This window comes from Chenopodium album, chromosome 16 (assembly GCF_948465745.1).
Source record: "Chenopodium album chromosome 16, dcCheAlbu1.1, whole genome shotgun sequence".
Taxonomy (NCBI): domain Eukaryota; kingdom Viridiplantae; phylum Streptophyta; class Magnoliopsida; order Caryophyllales; family Amaranthaceae; genus Chenopodium; species Chenopodium album.
The window spans coordinates 46,463,565-46,482,678 of record NC_137849.1 but is presented as its reverse complement, the minus strand read 5'-3'; the positions used below and the strand labels follow the sequence as shown (position 1 = coordinate 46,482,678).

Here is a 19,114-nt window from a genome sequence, read left to right as displayed (position 1 = left end):
ACTTTTGGATTAAGTGAATGTAAAGGGAGGAGTTATGTGAGTACGACTCGTCTTCAACATTTGACACAACTGTCAATAGACCTTGCGAAGATCACCATTTAGCGCTATTGACAACCCCTCATAATTGCAAGGAACTCCATTTGGTGTTGGTACACCACTATAGTTCATATTCATACTCCTTCAATCTCTTTTTGTTTGCACCATGGGCCAACTTTATGTGAAAACTTTTTGGGTCAAATGGTGCAAATAATAAGAGATGGAAGGAGCAATCTTGTACTACTTCCGTCTTTTATTTAAGTGTTTTAGATTGACTTTTGCACTATTCACAATTTCACATACACAACTTTGACCAATTCAATGTCTTTGCTTTATACATATCTTTAGGTGAATTCCCCCACCATCTCTACAGGCAAGCTTGGTGTGTCAATATTGAATAGGTGTGTCTGAAAGTTTATTCTACTTGATGCTTTTGATATATTTGAAATAATACAGTACATATTTGCTGCTGGACTGGGTGTGATAGAACATACACAGCTGCAAATATGTTTTGATCTCTGGCACTCTAAATCAAGTGATCCTGAGAGACAAATCTTTGATAATGTAATATTGTAATACTGTTTTAAAACACTTTTCTAATAAAGTTGCCTACTTACAATGAATGTTAGTGTAGTTCTTTAACATCACTAGTACGTTGATATTTTCTAATACCTGATGTACTTTACTTCCACTAAAATGGAATAGAGAATATTAGAAAGAATTAACATCCTTAGTCTCTACCTGTGCTAATCTGAAAATCAGGCTCTACGGTGTTGATGCAGCAGCTATTTTGCTGTAAGAACTCCCGCTTTTTACAGTTGCTGGAGGAAAGCAGCAGAACAAAATGGCTACAAAATATTGATGATCATACACAACATAAGCATCTTTGTCACTTCTTGAAACTGCTGAAGGAAGATGCTCAAATTCTAAGGCCGTCTAGAGAGAGACCTTTTCCTGTGAATTGCTTCAGCTTCTGCAGGGGACAAAAAAAAAACTACTGAAAATGACTTGAAAAAAAAAAAAAAAAAAATTCAAATCAATGTGCGATTAGTGGGTCTGCAACTGTTGAATTTTGCATGTCTTGAAAGCTTAATGCAACATCAATTTAGGAAGTTTTTTTAATGAGGGAGAAGAGTTCTTCAGAGAAACAAGATGGTTGTATTTAAACATTTATAATTAACAGATTAGCAAGAGCATTAACAAGTAACAATGGCATAAGGGCATAAATACTTGCATGTTCCCTATAGACTGCCTGTCGAAGTATTTATGCCTTTATCCTTGTATACTTGTATTACCATAAAGGCATAAATACTTGCATCCTGAATTTATCCCTATAAACCAAGGGAAGCTCAAGAGAGTCTTCTTAAATAACATAAATCATTATTATGCATGCGTCCAAAAGATAGATGCAAGAAATATGTACCGTAATATATTTTGGAGGATCATCTATACTTGTTGCACCAAGTACAATTTCCCTCCTAAGTTTTGTAGTGAGTTTGTAACAAGTTCGTATCTGAGTAAAATGTGATAAAAGATCTTCAGGAAATGAATCAAGTCCAACGGTTACAATGTACCAGAAGCAAGAAGCCAAGAATTTTACCTCAGATCTAGTAGCTCCTCCAAGGATAAATATGAAAATACGTGATCCCAACATCTTAAAATCATTAGGCGAATTTCTCAATACCGAGTCACTGAAAAAGACCAAAAATTTACAGAAATTAAGACTACAATCAATAAAATCTGATTGCTTCTATCTCTCATGGTCCTACGCTAAATGTAGAGCTTATAGAATGATGCGAACTGCAGTACCTGCTTCCATCTTCAGAACTATGAGGGCGAGCCCATGTTGCAGTTCGTCTTGACCTCATTGAACGTGGACCAGTTGTCGTGGTTGTGCTGGCAGAAACACTCTGAGTTTGATTGCGTTCTCTGTTGATTGGAGTCGGCTCATTAATGTATTGATAATCATTCTTTGATAACTCACCTTTGTGCACATTCTCCAGGAGTTCCTGGAAAATTATAAAAAATTCTTTAAATTTCTCAAGGTTCCTGGAGAAAAATGAGGAGGAGTTCTTTCATCCAACTTTGTAAGCATAAATTGCTACTTGATTGAAGCATATGAGGCTCAAGTGCCACTCAACCCATAAAATAGAGAATTTGTTTAATGCATTTATCTTTATTATGCATGAAATGCAATGACAAAAATTGTGTTTAACAAGTTTTTTATTACAGTAATCAGACTCAAGTACAAGTGTTGAACTACAGTATAAATCCTGGTGTCAAACTAAGTCATCACATGAAACATTTGCATATCATTGGTCCTTAAAGATCTTATAGTGTCTTATCATGCCTGAATATTGAGCATTCATCATGTGTGCGTAGGTGTGAACGCGCGCGTGTGTGTGTAAGAGAGAGAGAGAGAGAGATGAAAGGAAGAGTTCCAAGTAACAAAGCTTTAATGAATTAAATATAACATAACAAAGAGCAGATAGATGGAAAATCAAAGCACTGTGTGGTCTGCATCCAATATAGTGAAGTTGATGCTGTAGTTTTGTTCAGAAGTAGATGATCCATTTGCAATGGAAGAGATACTTAAAAGAGACCAATCCCCAAAGAAACATATCCAACAGATTCCTATTCCATTTTATAAGCATTTACTGTCAAGAAGGTATTAAAAGTGGCACATTCAAGCTGCTTGATGAAAATAAAGTAGGATGAATTTGACAAAATCAGTAAGGTATCATTTATAAACTACCTCTAGCATAGGATAAAATTTGGATAATGCCCAAGTTTCCTCCTCTGAATTGGTTCTATCTTTTCTAGCAGCAATTTTCTTCTGGTGATGGATAGATCAGGAAAAAGAAAGAACAGTTAGCATAGATAGAAACAACGCAAGTCAGTTGAATAATTCTTGTAAGATGTCAAACTCCACTCATATTACCCTCTGACCATCAAATGTTAGAGAGAAACTTCCACTTGTTTTCTTCTTAATAATTGATGATCCAGCAAGCATTCTCATATTTTTTACAGCTTTCACATCCTCTGCCGACAACTTAGCTAACTGCAACAAAGCAAATAATGCTTTTAATTGTCATTACTTACAAAAACATAAAGTGCAGAAAATTATATAAGTGGTTATATGAAAGTAACTATATAAGAAACAGCTGGTATGATGCAATTGGAGATCTCCTCTTACCTGCATTATCTTAGTGGCCTTGTCTCCTTCAAACTTATCAGGGTGCACGCATGCATAAATCATCAACAAGCGCAGTTTATTCTCAGGAGAAGCATCCTGGATAGTGAAAGCAACAAAAAAGAAGAGGTTATACAAGAACTAAATACTCCATTTGTTATAAAGATTCGACTATTCAAGCAAAGGTGCATGTAAAAACCTGATGTGCCCTTAAGAAGGTGATGATCTCCTTTGTTCCTGCATCTCCAAAGACTATATCCTGTTCTAGCTGCCCAAGTTCTCGAAGCCCCATATCTCTTATAATTTGATTTATTTTTCCAGCAATCTGCCCCAAAATAAACAACAATTAGCACACAAACTCTAGTAGATCATTATGCATAACACTGGGAATTCTGCTGTGATTATACGTTCTCGATCAACTATGAAATACTGGACAACTTTTGTACCATGACTAGAAGGATCTCTTTTCTTGTAACTAGAAAGTATAAAATTTCATTAGTGATTGGGTTATGCACAGCCCACAAATAATAAAATGATCAAACATATATGCATGTGAATAATTAATGGCTTTGTTGAAATAGCTTAAGCTCTACAAAGTCCTCAATAGTCTTCAAGGCCTACTATAACTTTCAAACATGAACCAAATCACTATATTAATCTTGCATCTTGACTGAAGATGACTACTGTTGCATTGATTAGATAGTTACCAATTCTGTGATTGACAGTTATAACTTTGAAGTAAACAGTTTTCTAGAGAGAATTTCAGTTTTGAACACACTAGGCTTTTAAAACTAAAAAAGTGTACCTCCACATGCAAAGAAAGTTTCTCCATTTGCTCAGTGTACTGTGGCAAAGCTTGAACCATCTTTTGCAAATCTCGTGTAGAAAGCTCTGCTCCATCTCTACATACAGTCAATAAGTCTATGTGAATTCTTGATGAAATTCAACAGCACTAACTTTTTCAAATTCAAGATTTTGAAAGACAATAACCCATGAAATGGATTATAAACCTCAGTTTATAGGACGTAAGACGAAGAAATAAAATTGCACCAGGAAAAGGCCAAGCAAAATAAGAAAGTATTGTATTGTTTCAACCATGACTCAGCAAGAATTGCAGTAGTTGAGCCAAGATAAATGTTTTGGGCACTCAAGTAAAACAGATGAATGCATACAATAATTTTTTTTCCAGTCCTATCCTCTTTATTTTTGGTGAGTTCTTGGATAAAAGCTTAGCTAACCAACCGAAAATTATTTGGGAAATACCATTTATGGGAAATGAGTGCTTTTGTTTTCCCTTTTTTTGGTGGGTATTTATTAAATTATATCACAAATACATAAGCATTTAATTTCTAACAAAAACTTAAACTCAACACACACCAAAAGGAACAACACTAAGTAACCGAACATGATGAGGGTTATGCTCCAACAGCAGATAATAACCATAAAACAAGAAAATAAGTTCGCAGATCATTAAGAAGTAAGTACGAGAATACTCCAAGAGCAACAAGCCATCAGAAATATTTATATAACCTCGAGGCTTGACTCAGTGTTGCAGCTTTGTTCTTTGACGCAAAGTTGGTCATTTTGTCATGCAGCCGTTCACTAGCCTGGAACATTGAAAGGTTAATCAACTGTTCTGAGGTTTAACAATTCAATTTGGTAAACAAATTGTCAGTCCAGTAAACATACTTCTGCAATATGCAAATGGCGGATCTCTAGCCATACAGGATCACTGTCTTCCAAAAGAACTTCCTTTTTCTCAGGCTGACCAGTTGTTTTGTTAGTAACCTATGATAAAGCATAATTTAAGTTCACCATGAAACTTGCAAAAAAGAACATACAATAAAATGATGTAAGGGAAAACTATAAGACAAACCTCAAGCGCCAATTTGTTCCCTTCCATTTCCAGCAAGTCATGACACATGGCATCATAAGTCCACTCATGTATCACTGGAGCGATCTGTATATAAAAATTTCAAATGCTAAGCAACAACATATATTAGAGCAAGCAACAAGATATATAGTGACAGCTCTAACCTGATCAACACCTCTGTCCAGGATAAGTAACTCGCATGTTTCCTTTTGGGGAAAATTGGGAATTGTGGATTTATATAACTTCAGACGGTCCCAAACTGCTGAAGCAAGCTTTGAGGGTATTAATTCATGTGAAGATGCTGTATCAGGATCCTTTGCAGTTTGAAAACGTACATAGGGGAGCTCCTACAAAAATACAAATTTAGTTCCTAACTACATTATGCCAATCAAGAAACTATAATAGATATTAAATCTAATGCCATAACATGATGAGAAATTATATAATTGACTACACAGCAGGAGTTGCTAATTAGATGATGATATGATAAATGATCCTTTAAAGTAAAAATGGAGATCACTAAATTTATTCTCTAAACATCAAATTACAATCACTGCAAAAATATTGTACCACTCATTCAACAACATTATATAGCCAAATTCAATTTGCCAGGAGCAGGAACTGAAACACTTAGAGAAAACAAATTTCATAGGTGTGTCCAGTAAATAAAGATTGTCTGTCTTGTCTTGTACTATGCAGTACATACTTATATTGCTCAGACTGATGCATAAAACTCGCTGGAAGTACCCAAAAGAGATGAGAAACATTTCCATAATTCCTATTACTATAATTACACTCAATTATCTTTATCTATTAGAAACGTCAGATGCATGTCGACACGGGTACCGTCAGATGATTGGTGTATAAGAGTAACAGTAATGTATTTTTGTTAGTCTCTATTCTGTATTTCTGTAACCTCTAATATCCAGGTTATTTCTTTCCAAGAAGTTTCCAGACACAAAGCCCTGGTAAGCTTTTGTCATTAATTAAATCTGCTTGTTAACCCCATCATGTTTGGTTGCCTGGTCGGATCTTTACTAGTTTGTCAATCATCTACCAAAAAAATATATTAGCACCTGAATAAGAAACTAACAGCTGATAAACTAAGTCCTGACGTTGTGATTTAATCTTACAGGCTCGACCAGTTCCTAAAAATCTAAAATCCAATCAATGTGTTCATCAAGGTATTATAGAAACACACATATTTCACTTGTAAATAGCGATATACATGAAACAGATCCAAAACCTCAAATTATTTAGATAGAGAACTACTAATCAAGAGCTGCACCAAAACTTCCAATGATACTGTTCAACTTGGTAAGGACATCAGGACATGAAAAAGGAATATGGTAGGAGGAATGCATGAAGAAAACAAGCGGCATAAGTTAACATGTACCTTTAATGAAGCAAAGACAGTTGCAATGCGGACTGCTAAAGAATTCATACAAGCATCAAATTTCCGGGTATTTTGCGAAGTTTCTCCAATAAAATCCTCCAAAGCTGAATCATGTTCAGTTACAAACACCTGTATCAATAGCATCTGGATTAATAAAAAAAAAATCTCTGGCAACAACATAGAAGAGGCAAGCAAAAAGATACCAAGATGTTTTGAGGTAAGATGACATCAAAAGCTTTAATGTCAGATAGAGAAATTGAAAAGAAGGTTAACAAAAACGCATATCATCACAAACATTACATTCCTTCCCCCCCCCCCCCCCCCCTCCTCCAATTGGCTAAGTGTTGGTCGACTTAACATTTGTTTTGCATGCAATAATACAAAGGAAGTTCTCCAAGTATCCAATGATTGATAATTTGATACATGGACCTATGTAACTCAGATCTTCATGAGTGTCAAGTTCATTAAAAGTATCTCACGTGGACACATAAAGCTTTTTCTTTTTCTTATATATTTCATCAAGGATCACCCCAAGTATCCTTATTCATATAAAGTGTCAGATGTCTGTCAGGCATAACTATGGCAAGGAAATTGTAATGCTAGGCGTAGCATAGCATGAATGATATTTTTACCTGGCTATCCACCGGGAAGAATTCCAAATTCATCTGCAACATGAATGGAGGAGTAAAAGACCATTAATGAATGACATTCAGATTGTTTAAATACATGAGTAAAGAACCGCCCCTTACCTCTCTTAAAGCACCTATACGGGGTACCACACTCATATCGCTCTTGATGTGGTTAACTAATTCCTTCGGAACAGGTTGGCAGAAAAATACAAATGCCCTGGGACCAGAAACAAATGACCAAAACAAGCAGTTCAAGGGATACAGACAGAAAATGACTTTCAAAAATCTAAGTATTTTAGGCATACTGGAAACTTTACATACTTCTTGTACAGAGGTTCTCTTCCTGACATGTCAGACAAGAACATGACTATGCTGCAACAAATCAAGGAAAAAAATTTAGACATATAGCAAGCAAAAGTACCTCAAAAAAAGTCTAGCAGCAGGAGTACTGAGGAAGTCCAGAATAAAACTTCTGAATATGCAGATATTTTTAATAGGAAACTTCTCATTGTTACGAACTTACGAATATTTTCTTGCTAATTGTGATAATAACCGGTATATTATTAATAATAGTATTAATAAAGTTATATCTAGATACCTTAAGGACACCTATAGCCTTGTTTTTGATATTGAACTTCAGAATACAGCAGACATTTTAATTTACCCAAAAGTATTTATGTTCCTTAACAGATATTTGTAAGGGAAAGGAAATCAGGGAATGATAAAGTTAATGCCTACATGAAAATTGACAACTTTTGCCGTTTTGGATCAATTTAAATATATCTCCTATACAAAAAATTAACTATCTTTATCCAACTTTCCCTAAGATACTAGCATCCCTGCCCACTTATAGAGACTAATATAAGTCTGCATGGCCTGCTACATAAAAACAGGCTTGAGAGCATAAACTACCTTGATGAAGTTTCACTAGACTGGTTGCCTAAGAAAAGAGTGAGGTTCTGAATTTTAATAATACAATACCCACTTCCAAGTTCCAAATATCTAGAGAAAAACCCTCTTTACAGTTCATGGAATCTGGGATCATCACATAAAGCAGAGTATGAAAATAGTGTATTTGACAAATTTTTACCCCTGAGCCATTAGGAAATCTGCAAGACAAGATCCCAAAGATGTTGGCAACCACTTGACTACTACATATCTTAATGTAATCTATAGAACTTTCTTTGCAAACTTCTAAAAAAGTAGGTTGCTCACAGAAATTGACATTTATAAGATTGAAAATAAAGAACTCCACAAAGCAAACTCCCCAAATTATTTTGGTTCTAGGGAGTTTCTTCTTTTAGTAAATTTCGAAAATTCATCATTACATTGTCTCCGCAGACTATTCCACGTAGCCTAATGGGAGATTACTTTAAAAAGTCGGAAAGTTCGTATTTTTTCCAAGAAAATTCTGATCAGATACAAAATTAATTATGCTTCAAGGAAAGCACAATCAAGAGGTAGTTGAGCAACAAAATTGACCTAATTATATAACAGCACTTACAATTGCAGGTAGAAAACATATTTTCAATCAGTATTTAGAGGGGGGGGGGGTCTTTTGAAAGTCTAAAACAGTGCCAGAGTATTTGTTATATTTCATACATAATGATTTCCAGTGTTCCAGAATGAATGGAGAAAAGCTTACTTTTCCTTTGTCGGCTGAATGAAATAAATAGCATCCAGAGAGGGAAGAGGTTGCCTTCTTCTGAATAGATCTTCTACCACTACAGACAGAACAATCATTAGAGCAATATAAACCACTGTAAGCTAAAGTCACAGATATAGCTTAAGATCATGACAGTGGCTTAGCATGAGCATTTGCAAAATATAACTTCCCCCAAATAATCCAATAAGAGTCACCATACGAAGCATCATATACTTTTAAGCTTGTGTGATAGCCAAAAACAAAAGAATATAACATATCTTTAATATATTCAGAATTTCAGACTTTCAATCAGTTCAATGCTGACTGTGTTCAAACACCAAGATATGTCCCAAAATAACATAGTAAGGTAACGTTTGTGCTTGGTCAAAACACATTAGAGAAGTGTTAGTGTAAGAAATACAACGGCTAAGAGAGATACATATTGCACAGCTGATTAGCTTGGAGAACAGGCAAGACCAATCCTAAACAATATTTTTTATTGGTATTCCAGAATTTAGTCTTTTAATGTCTTCCAGTCACTAGTTCAATAAGTATTTTGAACTAGGACAGACAGTACCTGATCTTCCAAGTGAAACGTCCATCAGGGTAAAAGCTAACATTTGCTGGAAAAAATCCAAATAATGAAAAGTCAAATGTCACCTACTATAGATGCTCAAATCAAATTCAGTGAACAGAAATTGACCAGAAGCGAAGGAAAAAATGAAATGAGATGAAGTCGTAACTATTAGATGGAAGTCATAAAACCTGAGATGAAATAAGAATTAGATACTCTACATGCACTTGAATAGCAATATAGTACGGAATATCTATTTAAGTTTTCAGAAAAACTTTGGAAAACATATTTGGCATCGCTATCCCTGGATTATATGCAGTAAAGACAAAGAAGCTCACATGAAATCCCTTGATCAGTGATATCAGCCATCTTGCATGACGAGGACATAACCTTGACAGTGACTTTGTCCATAATCAATACCTATATAACAAAAATGACTTCAAACACATATTTTATAAACTGTGACATGATTAAGTAAGAAGCATCATAAATAAAAGGGCTTCAATAACTGCACGACAGAATTTGTTGATCCACAGAGAATCAGAGCAGCTATAACAAAAACTCCCCCTATCTTAAATTGACAGTCTCATATGAAAGACCAATGTTTCTAAATTTTGACTAATAATTAATCTATAATCTACGTCAATCATTCAGTTTTTCTTTAAAAGTGTTCTGCATATGATCTTTATATCTTAGCTATTAGACATTTAGACTATGCATGATACTAATGGATTGAAAAAAAATAAAAATAAAAACCTAGATGTGCACAGAAGGTCGATTTAAACTGTCGAATCAGGGCAGAAAAAGTAACGAGGGAAAACACAATATACTAAGATATACTACTTGTAAAGAAGTAAATCCTCCCAGGCTCAAAGTTCAGGGGACAAAGGCAATATAAATTGCAATGACGGTCAAATTTAATCATATACATTTGTCTTTGCTTGATTGCAACACGGCAACTTCTGATCCTCAATTTCTTCAATGCATGATAGCATCTTAAAATGTGTCTTGCTTATAGCTTATCGCCAAATAAAAAGACAGCAGTTCAAACAATTAGCTAGAGCCTAGAAGGCTTTCCTTCTGTCCTTGTATTTTCCAAGTAACAAAGAAGAAGGATGTGTTCGCAAGACTACCATATACAGCCATAATAACAGAAATTTACACAAATACGAGTATATGATTTCCATGAAGCATGATGATTAATTGTTCTTAGCTCTTTGCTCTCTTTTCGCTTTTCAGACATAATAATCCCTTGGTGTGTGTTCTTAGTAGATAACTTTTCAAAGAAGCTAAAAAGATATTGGAACCTTTACCCCCTTGGCATAATCCATATTAAAACTATTATATAAAACGTATAGACAAAAGAAAAATTAAGCAAACTGGAATAAACAAACCTTCCATGATTTTGATTCACTTGAAGTTGATTGAAGCATCTCGTATAATAACCCTGAAATCATTCAATGTAGTGTCATGAATCTACAACTAACAGAGAATTCTCACCAACCAATGGAGCACTACGTTTTAATGGCATAGTTCAGTTAACTACTTTAAACGATTAATAGTTCAACTGGCATAGTGTCACTAGGACATGAGGTCAAATCCTTACAATACACAAAAGTTTGGAATACAATTTATAAGTCTAAGGATGTTTCGAGTAATGATTTAAAATTAAAAAACTTGAGACAGTGTTGAACACTTGAAGGTATATATGAACATCCATATGAACTGATATCATTAAGTTCAACCTAGCACTCATACGGTCATACCTTAAAGGCTTAAAACATGGCTTAAATCCTTTATCAACTTAATAACAATGACTCACTTTCTTGACAACTCTATCATGACTAGTAAACTTGACATAACATGAGATTCGCATCAGATGTAATTTTAATAAGAAAAAAATAATCATAATTCGGGATTTTATTTGTAATCTCATCACTACTAGAAGGTGTCAATAGAAATACTGAATAAAACCCCATTCACAAGCTTTCTTGCCCAATTTTCTTTGTTTTATGACAATTGCACAAACAAGTTATGTTCCTTAATTAACCATAACTTTCAAGTGAAATGATAAGCCAATAATCCTAATACACAGATAAATCACGTGTGCTAAGCGTGCATGGACAAAAATATGGTGAACCAGTTGCAGAGTGCATCTAGGCGCATAGGGCCTCTATATTTGGCATGCACATAGGAGGGCAATCTAGGGTTCGGTGGTACATTTTCACTCTTAATGGTACATCGGTATATTTTGTGTACTATTATACATATATAATGTACCATTAAAGTATAAGTTGTCTGAATAGAAATTTTTGTGTACTATTATACATGTAGTGGTACTTTTTGTCATCATATTTTCCACACTCAGGTTCCATTATTTATAAAAATGTCATCCTATTTGTATGCCTAATACATAAGGCCTATGCGCTAAGAGTTTCCCCCGGTTACACCTAGCATATAGTGCACCTAGCCACCTAGGTGCACCCAATGGTTATTTTAACTCATTTGGTAAATTTTGCTGGTTTTTAAAATTCTTTGACAAAAAACAAACAAAAACTCAATGCACCCTGGTGCATAAACACCATTATTGTATGGCATGTGAAGCAACGAATATTTTAAGGTGCAAATGAGCCACGGGGGCATTATTATAAATGGGGGAGAGTATTCAAACCTACGACAAATTGTTAGAATCATACACAAGCCCTTAGTCTTTACCACTAGACGAGACAAATGAAAACCTCGACAAATGATACATATTACACAATTTAGTTTGTTATATACAGATAAATTGAAGCAAATTCACACAGCAAAATTAAAACAATGCTACACGTAACAATTTCACATGAAATTCAAAATTATATCCGCCAAATGCTGGAAAAATTAAACAATCAAGCTCAAAACAAATGATTAGAATGGAATTATTAGAAACAAAAAACCAAATGATCACAATTAGGTTTATTGAGAAAGGAAAACGCACGGTCACGGCTAATCATGCGGAAATTCTTATAGTCTCCGGCGCCTTTTTGGCCGCGAACGGCGGCGAAGTCAGATTCCGACGCCGACATTGTTGATAAAATGAAGAAGGTTTTGAGTTAGAGAAGAATGGATAACAATGGCGGAATTTTTAGGAGAGAGAAAAAAAAGAGAGAGAGAGAGAGAAAATGAGGAGAACCGAGAAATAAGGCGGGGTGTTAGAGAAGTAGTTATTTTTGTGCGGGACATTCTTCGTTTTTGTTTTTGTCTTTCTTCTTTCTTCGTTTAGTCGTTGACGACGTGTTGAGCAGTTTTTAGCTACTCCTTTCATTTCTTTATTTTGTTTGACCTCTAATCAATGTAGTATGTATGTGTTGTTTTGGGCCTTCACGATAGAATGTCCGTCGATTTGTGGATTGGGAATCTTGTGTGATGGATTGGGTTTGGATTATGGAACGTATCATGTTTAATTATTCACGTGATTACATTTTTTTTTTTTTTATCCAATTCACCTTTAGGGCTAATTTGCATTTAGGAATCAGTTCTGAATGGTTAAGGTTCAATCTCCTTTCAATTGTTTTTGCAAGGGATCAAATACAGGATTATTATTGTACTATATTTTTTTAAAGATAAGGAAAATAACATTATGAATCCCTCCTCATTCCTCACGTGGGGAATTCCTAACGTAATTATAATTGTACTATTGGAAAGTAAAGTCTTATTTAAGAAAATATCTTTTATACATATTATACGTTGTAAGCCACATATGAAATTCAATATCAATTCGAGTATAAACATTGAATTTTTTTGCATAGATGATTCATTGGCTTGAAGAATGAAGCAAATAACAACTGACAGGGACCCTTTGCCCAGCACATATGTTGATGATGTATTTAGAAATTAATCAATTATGGAGGCATGGTAAACCACTATACGTCTACACCAATATATCTTTGTATTTGCACTTAAACAAACATTCATATATTATAATACAAAGCACTCACCAAGCATAGCTTGGTCTAATGGTAAGGTTTGCACCTTACAACCATGAGGTCGTAAGATTAAACCCCATTACAGACACTTTGGGGTGGGGATTTTCTTACCCAACTTCCCCCACTTTCAAAGTGTCAAGCCCGCTAATCCGGACCGGAAGGACTTATGAGAGATTTCGGCTCGGTAAGTTCCTTCTCCTTGGAAAAAAAAACGTAGTATTATACTCCCTTATGTATTTGCACTAAAACAACATACGAAGTATTTACTAGCTCCTATATATGGGTTAGATAAATTCATGAACTCATAATTGATATCATTGACTTGACCTGAGCATTGAAACAACTTTTCATAACACCTCTAAGTTAATTAGACTTAATTTTTAAGGAATTGTTTAAAAGCATGATATTTTGGAATTTTGGGGTTGAATTTTGTACACTTGTTCAGGTTTCTTTCTTCTAGATCGAACATATATTGCCTATTAGTCTTCAAGATGGATTAATGATCTAAGCAAAATATGTTGATGTAGAAATTATGAAAGCATGTTAGTACTAAAATTTATCAACATCATGGTAGATAAAATTTTACCTAGTATTTCTGACATTGTAATATGGAATTTAGCTAGCTAGTTATGAGAAATACTTATATATGACCTGCATTACGGAAGGTACAAGTATAACCCAATTATAAGGCCTGTTCACATTTACTTAATTTGAGTTCACTTCAATTCAGTTCATCTCCAATCAATTCAGCTCCAATCAATTCAGTTCAGTTCAATTCAGTTCAGCTCCCAATTTCCCTCTCTCATAATATATTCATTTCAGCTCAGTTCAACTCCAATCAGTTCAGTTCAGCTCCAATCAGTATAGTTCAGTTCAGCTTAGTTCAGTAAATGTGAAACACTAGTATGGATGGCGTACTATTTAATAAATCATAGATTTTTAATTACAATTACAATATGTTAGAGGTAATGATTCGTAACGTAATACCATAAAACTATGGAGTGTATTAGTGTACACAAGTATATATTTATGGTCTTAGAAACTTAGGACATCATAAATTCATAAGTGTGAGGAAGACCTACCAATTAAACAAAGCTTGATATAATTAGTTGGGAATTTGACCTTTAGGATCACCTTATAAGTTTGTGGTCATCACAAAGTGGAAACCTCACTCCTAAGTGCAAATTCTTGAAGATGAGGATTATTAGGGCCTGTTCTGATTTACTGAAAACAACTGAAGTGAAGTGATTGGAGCTGAACTGAACGAGCTGAAATGAATTGTTTATGAGAGAAGGAAATTAGGAACTGAATCGAACTGATTGGAGCTGAACTGAATGAGCTGAAATGAATTGTTTATGAGAGAAGGAAATTAGGAACTGAACCGAACTGATTGGAGCTGAACTGAACTGAAGTTAAGCTGGAGAGAACACACCCTTAGTTCTTACCCCTTTCTACAAAAGACCCAACTGAAAAGTTACATCATCTACAAAAAAATTAACAAGCGCGAAACATTTTCTTTTTTTTAATAACAAATCAATTCATTAATAAAAAGTTACAACTACAAAAATATTCAAATTTAACATTAAATACTACGTTTATAATATATTGAATGAGATAAATTAATTATTTCATATGGTATACCCCATATTTAACATGTAGTATATATTTCACAAATAATAATTCAAAAAAAAAACATATTTTCAATCTTACTACATTTTTATTTTTCTAAATTGACAACCAAATTTCTAGTCTATGTGACAATACTTCATCATGGGTCCTAAAGTTGTGATTACCTAGAAAATTCTAAATTAGGATCAATTAAAAAAGAAAAAATTGGTTTAAAAAAAAAATAAAAATTGAGAATAAAATTTTTCAAAAGACCATACTAAACCCAATCTTCACTTTATTTGATTTAATTTAATTTGATTTTATATTGTCTTTTGATAAATCACCTTCTCAATTTAATAGTGTCGATAACCCATTTATCAAGCTAACCCCTAAAAAACACAAATTTCTTCTTCAAACTCCCCACCTTCCCCCAACCCAATCTCGGCGCTTTTCTTACACGCGCCTCCTTCTCCTTTTCTTTCTCCTCGTGTGTAAAACCCCTGTTAAAATTTATTCCGCCATTAAAATCCAGTTTAAGAAGCTCAAAAAACTGGGGAAAGAAGAAGAAAATTTCAAAGAAATAAAACAAAAAAACCCCAGAAAAAAAAAAGAGAAGAATTTGATTAATTTATCAAAATTCATTGATTTTTTTCACCAATTTTCTCTCTCCTATCTTTCTTTTTGAGTGATGTACAGATCTGGAACAGTAATGGCGTGGAATGTATTCAGATTTTGTACTGCTTTAAGGGGTTTAGGTTCGATCATGATCTTGCTCGTTTTAGGGGTTGTGGGTGTAACATATTACGCCGTCGTTTTGACCACTTATGGCCCTGCTTTATTCGATGGTGGTCTTGATACTCTTACTTCGTTCGCAGTTTTGTTACCATTCCATGGTTTGGTGAGTTAATTTTGATTTTTTGAAGTTTATCTTTAATATTTTTGGTTTTTTCAGATTTGACCCTTTTAAATTTTCTTAATTTTGCGTAAAATTTGATTACTTTGGGTGCTATTGATGTTTAAATTTGATGGGTTTGAGTGATTTCTTGCATTAATTGAGAAAAACTAGCTTCCACTTTTTTTGATTGATTTAGTAAGGTTGAAATTTGGGGTTTTGACTTTATATCAGCTGATTAGTTCTGTAGTTTTGCTGAATTAATTTGTGGGTACCATGAATTGTGTTAGTTGTGGTGAATTTCTTTCTATTTTTGTGATTTTGAATAGAAATTTTGAATGCCTTAGCTATAAGAATCTAGGATTTGTCAAACATTGCTAAATAAAGGTACAATTTGATTTCCACTTGCAGCTAGGCATGTTGTTGTGGAGTTACTTTTCTGTTGTTTTTACTGATCCGGGGTGTGTACCCGCAAATTGGAGGCCTGCCATAGACGAGGAGAGAGGTGAGAATGATCCATTGACTGCGTCCGACTTCAGTGGAGTGCAAACTGATCAATCTAATACAAAAGTTCGAGTTTGTCGAAAGTGCAACCAGCTGAAACCTCCTCGCTGCCATCATTGTTCTGTTTGTGAGTGCCGTTGCTTTCGTGTTCATGTTATTTCTTTCATGGACCCCTGTCAGTTTGTTATAATCTTGACATGCTGCTTAATTTTATTCCAGGTGGGAGGTGTGTACTAAAAATGGATCATCATTGTGTATGGGTTGTAAATTGTGTTGGAGCACTAAATTATAAATATTTCCTTCTATTCCTGGTATGTTTCCATTTATGACCCTTATCTGGTTCCACTTTCTTCAGTTAGTATTGCATCATTACATGCATTAGATCCGTCGTTGAGGTTTTTGTTTACTGTTGCTGCTTGGGAGGTGTCATGGTTATTTATTTCTTTGTAGGGAAGTTGATTTTGGCACACCGCTAATTGATTTTGGCACACCCCTATGTGAGAAGAATATAGAAAACTGTGCTCTCATATAGAGGTGTGCCAAAATCATTTCCCTCTTGGTAGCATGAGATTTTGTTTTTTTTGGCTATCTAAAAATCATAAGCTTTAATGTTGGATGGTTCTCATTATCTACGGTTGTATAGAATAGTAGATATGTTCCTAAAAGGCTAACAATATGGAATTAATTATCAAAGATTTTTAATGTGGAAATTGTAAAGGGGACAAATTTTTTAAAGTGCAAGTTTAGAGGGTTTCTTGATGAATGCATAGAACAAGAGTAAGGATGTCTGAGGCTGTATTTGTTTGGTTACCAATTATTATCTGTTTACATGATGCTCTGTGTATCTTTAATTGTAGGGCAGGATCTTAATTAATTTATATATATAGTTAATATTTGCTTGTTTGTTGTTGCAATGCAGTTCTACACATTTTTAGAGACCACTCTGGTAACAATTTCACTGTTGCCACAATTTATTGCATTCTTTAGTGACGGAGAGATACCTGGAACACCAAGCAGTCTTGCGACAACATTCCTTGCATTTGGTAATGGTTGATTAGCTAATTAGTTTTGAACCATGTTGTTTATTCTTCTCTGTTAATACTATATCCTCACATGGCATAGAACCTTATAGTTGGCCTTTTTGTGGTTGTTGCAGTCTTGAATTTGGCATTCGCGTTGAGTGTTATGGGATTTCTCATCATGCATATATCTTTGGTTTCAGCTAATACCACTACTATTGAGGTGAACTATTCTGTAATTCTTTTGTTTGTACTCCGAGATCTTTACAGTTTTTTGCTTCTAGTCCATTCGCACCATGAGGTTGTTCTATGTTGTTGGTTTTTGGTGGCCTGGGAAAAGTTTCACCATAAGGCTTTTGCTCACTTTCTTTTATGATATAGCTTTCTGGGTCTCTACTTTACCTGGGTTGTCAGTATTGAATTTTCAGGGGATGAACATGCTGTTAACCCGTGGTTCCTATTGAAATCGGGTTTTAAGGGGCAGATTCTGACTTTTATTGGCAGTGAACTGTTTTTGATTTAATTTGATTGCCTTGTGTTGTATTATATCTGAGTGTTCAATGGTGTGAATGTGTGATGCATTATTTCTCTATCCCCTCATAAATAAGGGAAGAAAAATGGAGAAAACTTGCTGCTTGTTAAATGTAAAATCCTCCACAACTCTGGTGTGGTTCACCACAATGTTAGCTATTACTTTAATGATTATTCTGAAAAGGAATTTTATTTACTATCTTCTACCTTTGTTATCTGATCAGGCATATGAAAAGAAGACAAGCCCAAAGTGGCGTTATGACCTCGGAAAGAAGAAAAATTTCCAGCAGGTTAGTATGTTTTTTTGTGCGTCTGAAATGATTTTACAGTGAGTTTCAAAACTGATGATGAATATGCAAGTATTGCAATGTATTCTAGATTTTCTTTCATTATATTATGCTCGACAGCTTGAGCATGTACAGAATTTCCTTGCCAATCTAATCCCCTCCTGTATTGTCATTGTGCATGTCTTTCCTGACTAATTCAACTAACAGATTACTCCGCATTTTTTTTTTGTTTTTTTGTTTTTTTTTTTTTTTTTTTTTGGGGGGGGGGGGGGGGGGGTGGGAGAAAGCAATACTTATGCGTATAACCTACATTTACACAAAAGAATGGGGTCAATATAGGTTTCATGTCAGTTAATGCTTCATGTTAAACAGAATGATACTTTCTACTACTATATCAGGAATTTTAAGCTTTTGCAGCATTTTGAGTATATGTCTGATTCTTAACAGGTATTTGGAATGGACAAGAAGTATTGGCTTATCCCCGCATATGCAGATGAAGATCTACGAAGGATGCCGGAACTTCAGGGTCTAGATTATCCATCAAAGCCTGACCTTGACGCACAAGAGTTTTAAGACGTGTTGGTTCTATATCTCTGGCTTTCAGAAGTATCCCTCACAACTAAAGATTCTGAGCTCTCATAGAATTTCTTCCCTTTGTCTTTGATCAAGCAAGTGGGGGATTAATTGGGCTCTGGTCTTTCTGTCAGCTCGTACACGCTTCTGCAATGTAAAAGCTATCAACGGAAGAACATTATGAATAGAGAAGAGGGGGAAATTTGATGTTCAGAGGGAGCAGGAAAATGTAGATTATAGAGCTTTGGGGGGGGGGGGGGGGGGGGGGGGGGGTGCCTTTTACATGTATGTTTTAAGTTCTAACAGTCTGATTTATAATGGGGGGTGTAGGGGATTTGTAATACAGGAATTTCTGATGTTTATATTGTGGCAAGCCAAAAGTTGAGAAA

The 19,114-nt window shown here is 34.7% G+C and overlaps 2 protein-coding genes across 2 annotated transcripts; one reads left to right on the top strand and one right to left on the bottom strand.

Moving 5' to 3' along the window:
* Positions 1-1,359: 1,359 nt before the first annotated feature.
* LOC145585624 (protein transport Sec1a-like) lies at positions 1,360-12,411 on the bottom strand. Its single transcript, XM_081642326.1, has 20 exons — positions 12,324-12,411; positions 10,741-10,793; positions 9,685-9,766; positions 8,773-8,851; positions 7,449-7,499; positions 7,248-7,344; positions 7,131-7,163; positions 6,499-6,627; positions 5,267-5,449; positions 5,106-5,189; positions 4,919-5,017; positions 4,760-4,836; positions 4,035-4,131; positions 3,429-3,554; positions 3,233-3,328; positions 2,978-3,097; positions 2,792-2,872; positions 1,846-2,045; positions 1,637-1,727; positions 1,360-1,549 (listed from the first exon to the last, which is right to left on the bottom strand). The coding sequence occupies exons 1-20, from the start codon at positions 12,409-12,411 to the stop codon at positions 1,400-1,402; spliced, it is 2,016 nt and encodes a 671-aa protein (XP_081498452.1). The 3' UTR covers positions 1,360-1,399.
* A 2,877-nt stretch (positions 12,412-15,288) lies between these two features.
* On the top strand, positions 15,289-18,966 carry LOC145585623 (putative protein S-acyltransferase 14). Its single transcript, XM_081642325.1, has 7 exons — positions 15,289-15,817; positions 16,223-16,442; positions 16,535-16,626; positions 17,235-17,358; positions 17,472-17,557; positions 18,090-18,155; positions 18,600-18,966. The coding sequence occupies exons 1-7, from the start codon at positions 15,608-15,610 to the stop codon at positions 18,723-18,725; spliced, it is 924 nt and encodes a 307-aa protein (XP_081498451.1). The 5' UTR covers positions 15,289-15,607; the 3' UTR covers positions 18,726-18,966.
* The last annotated feature ends 148 nt before the right edge of the window (positions 18,967-19,114 follow it).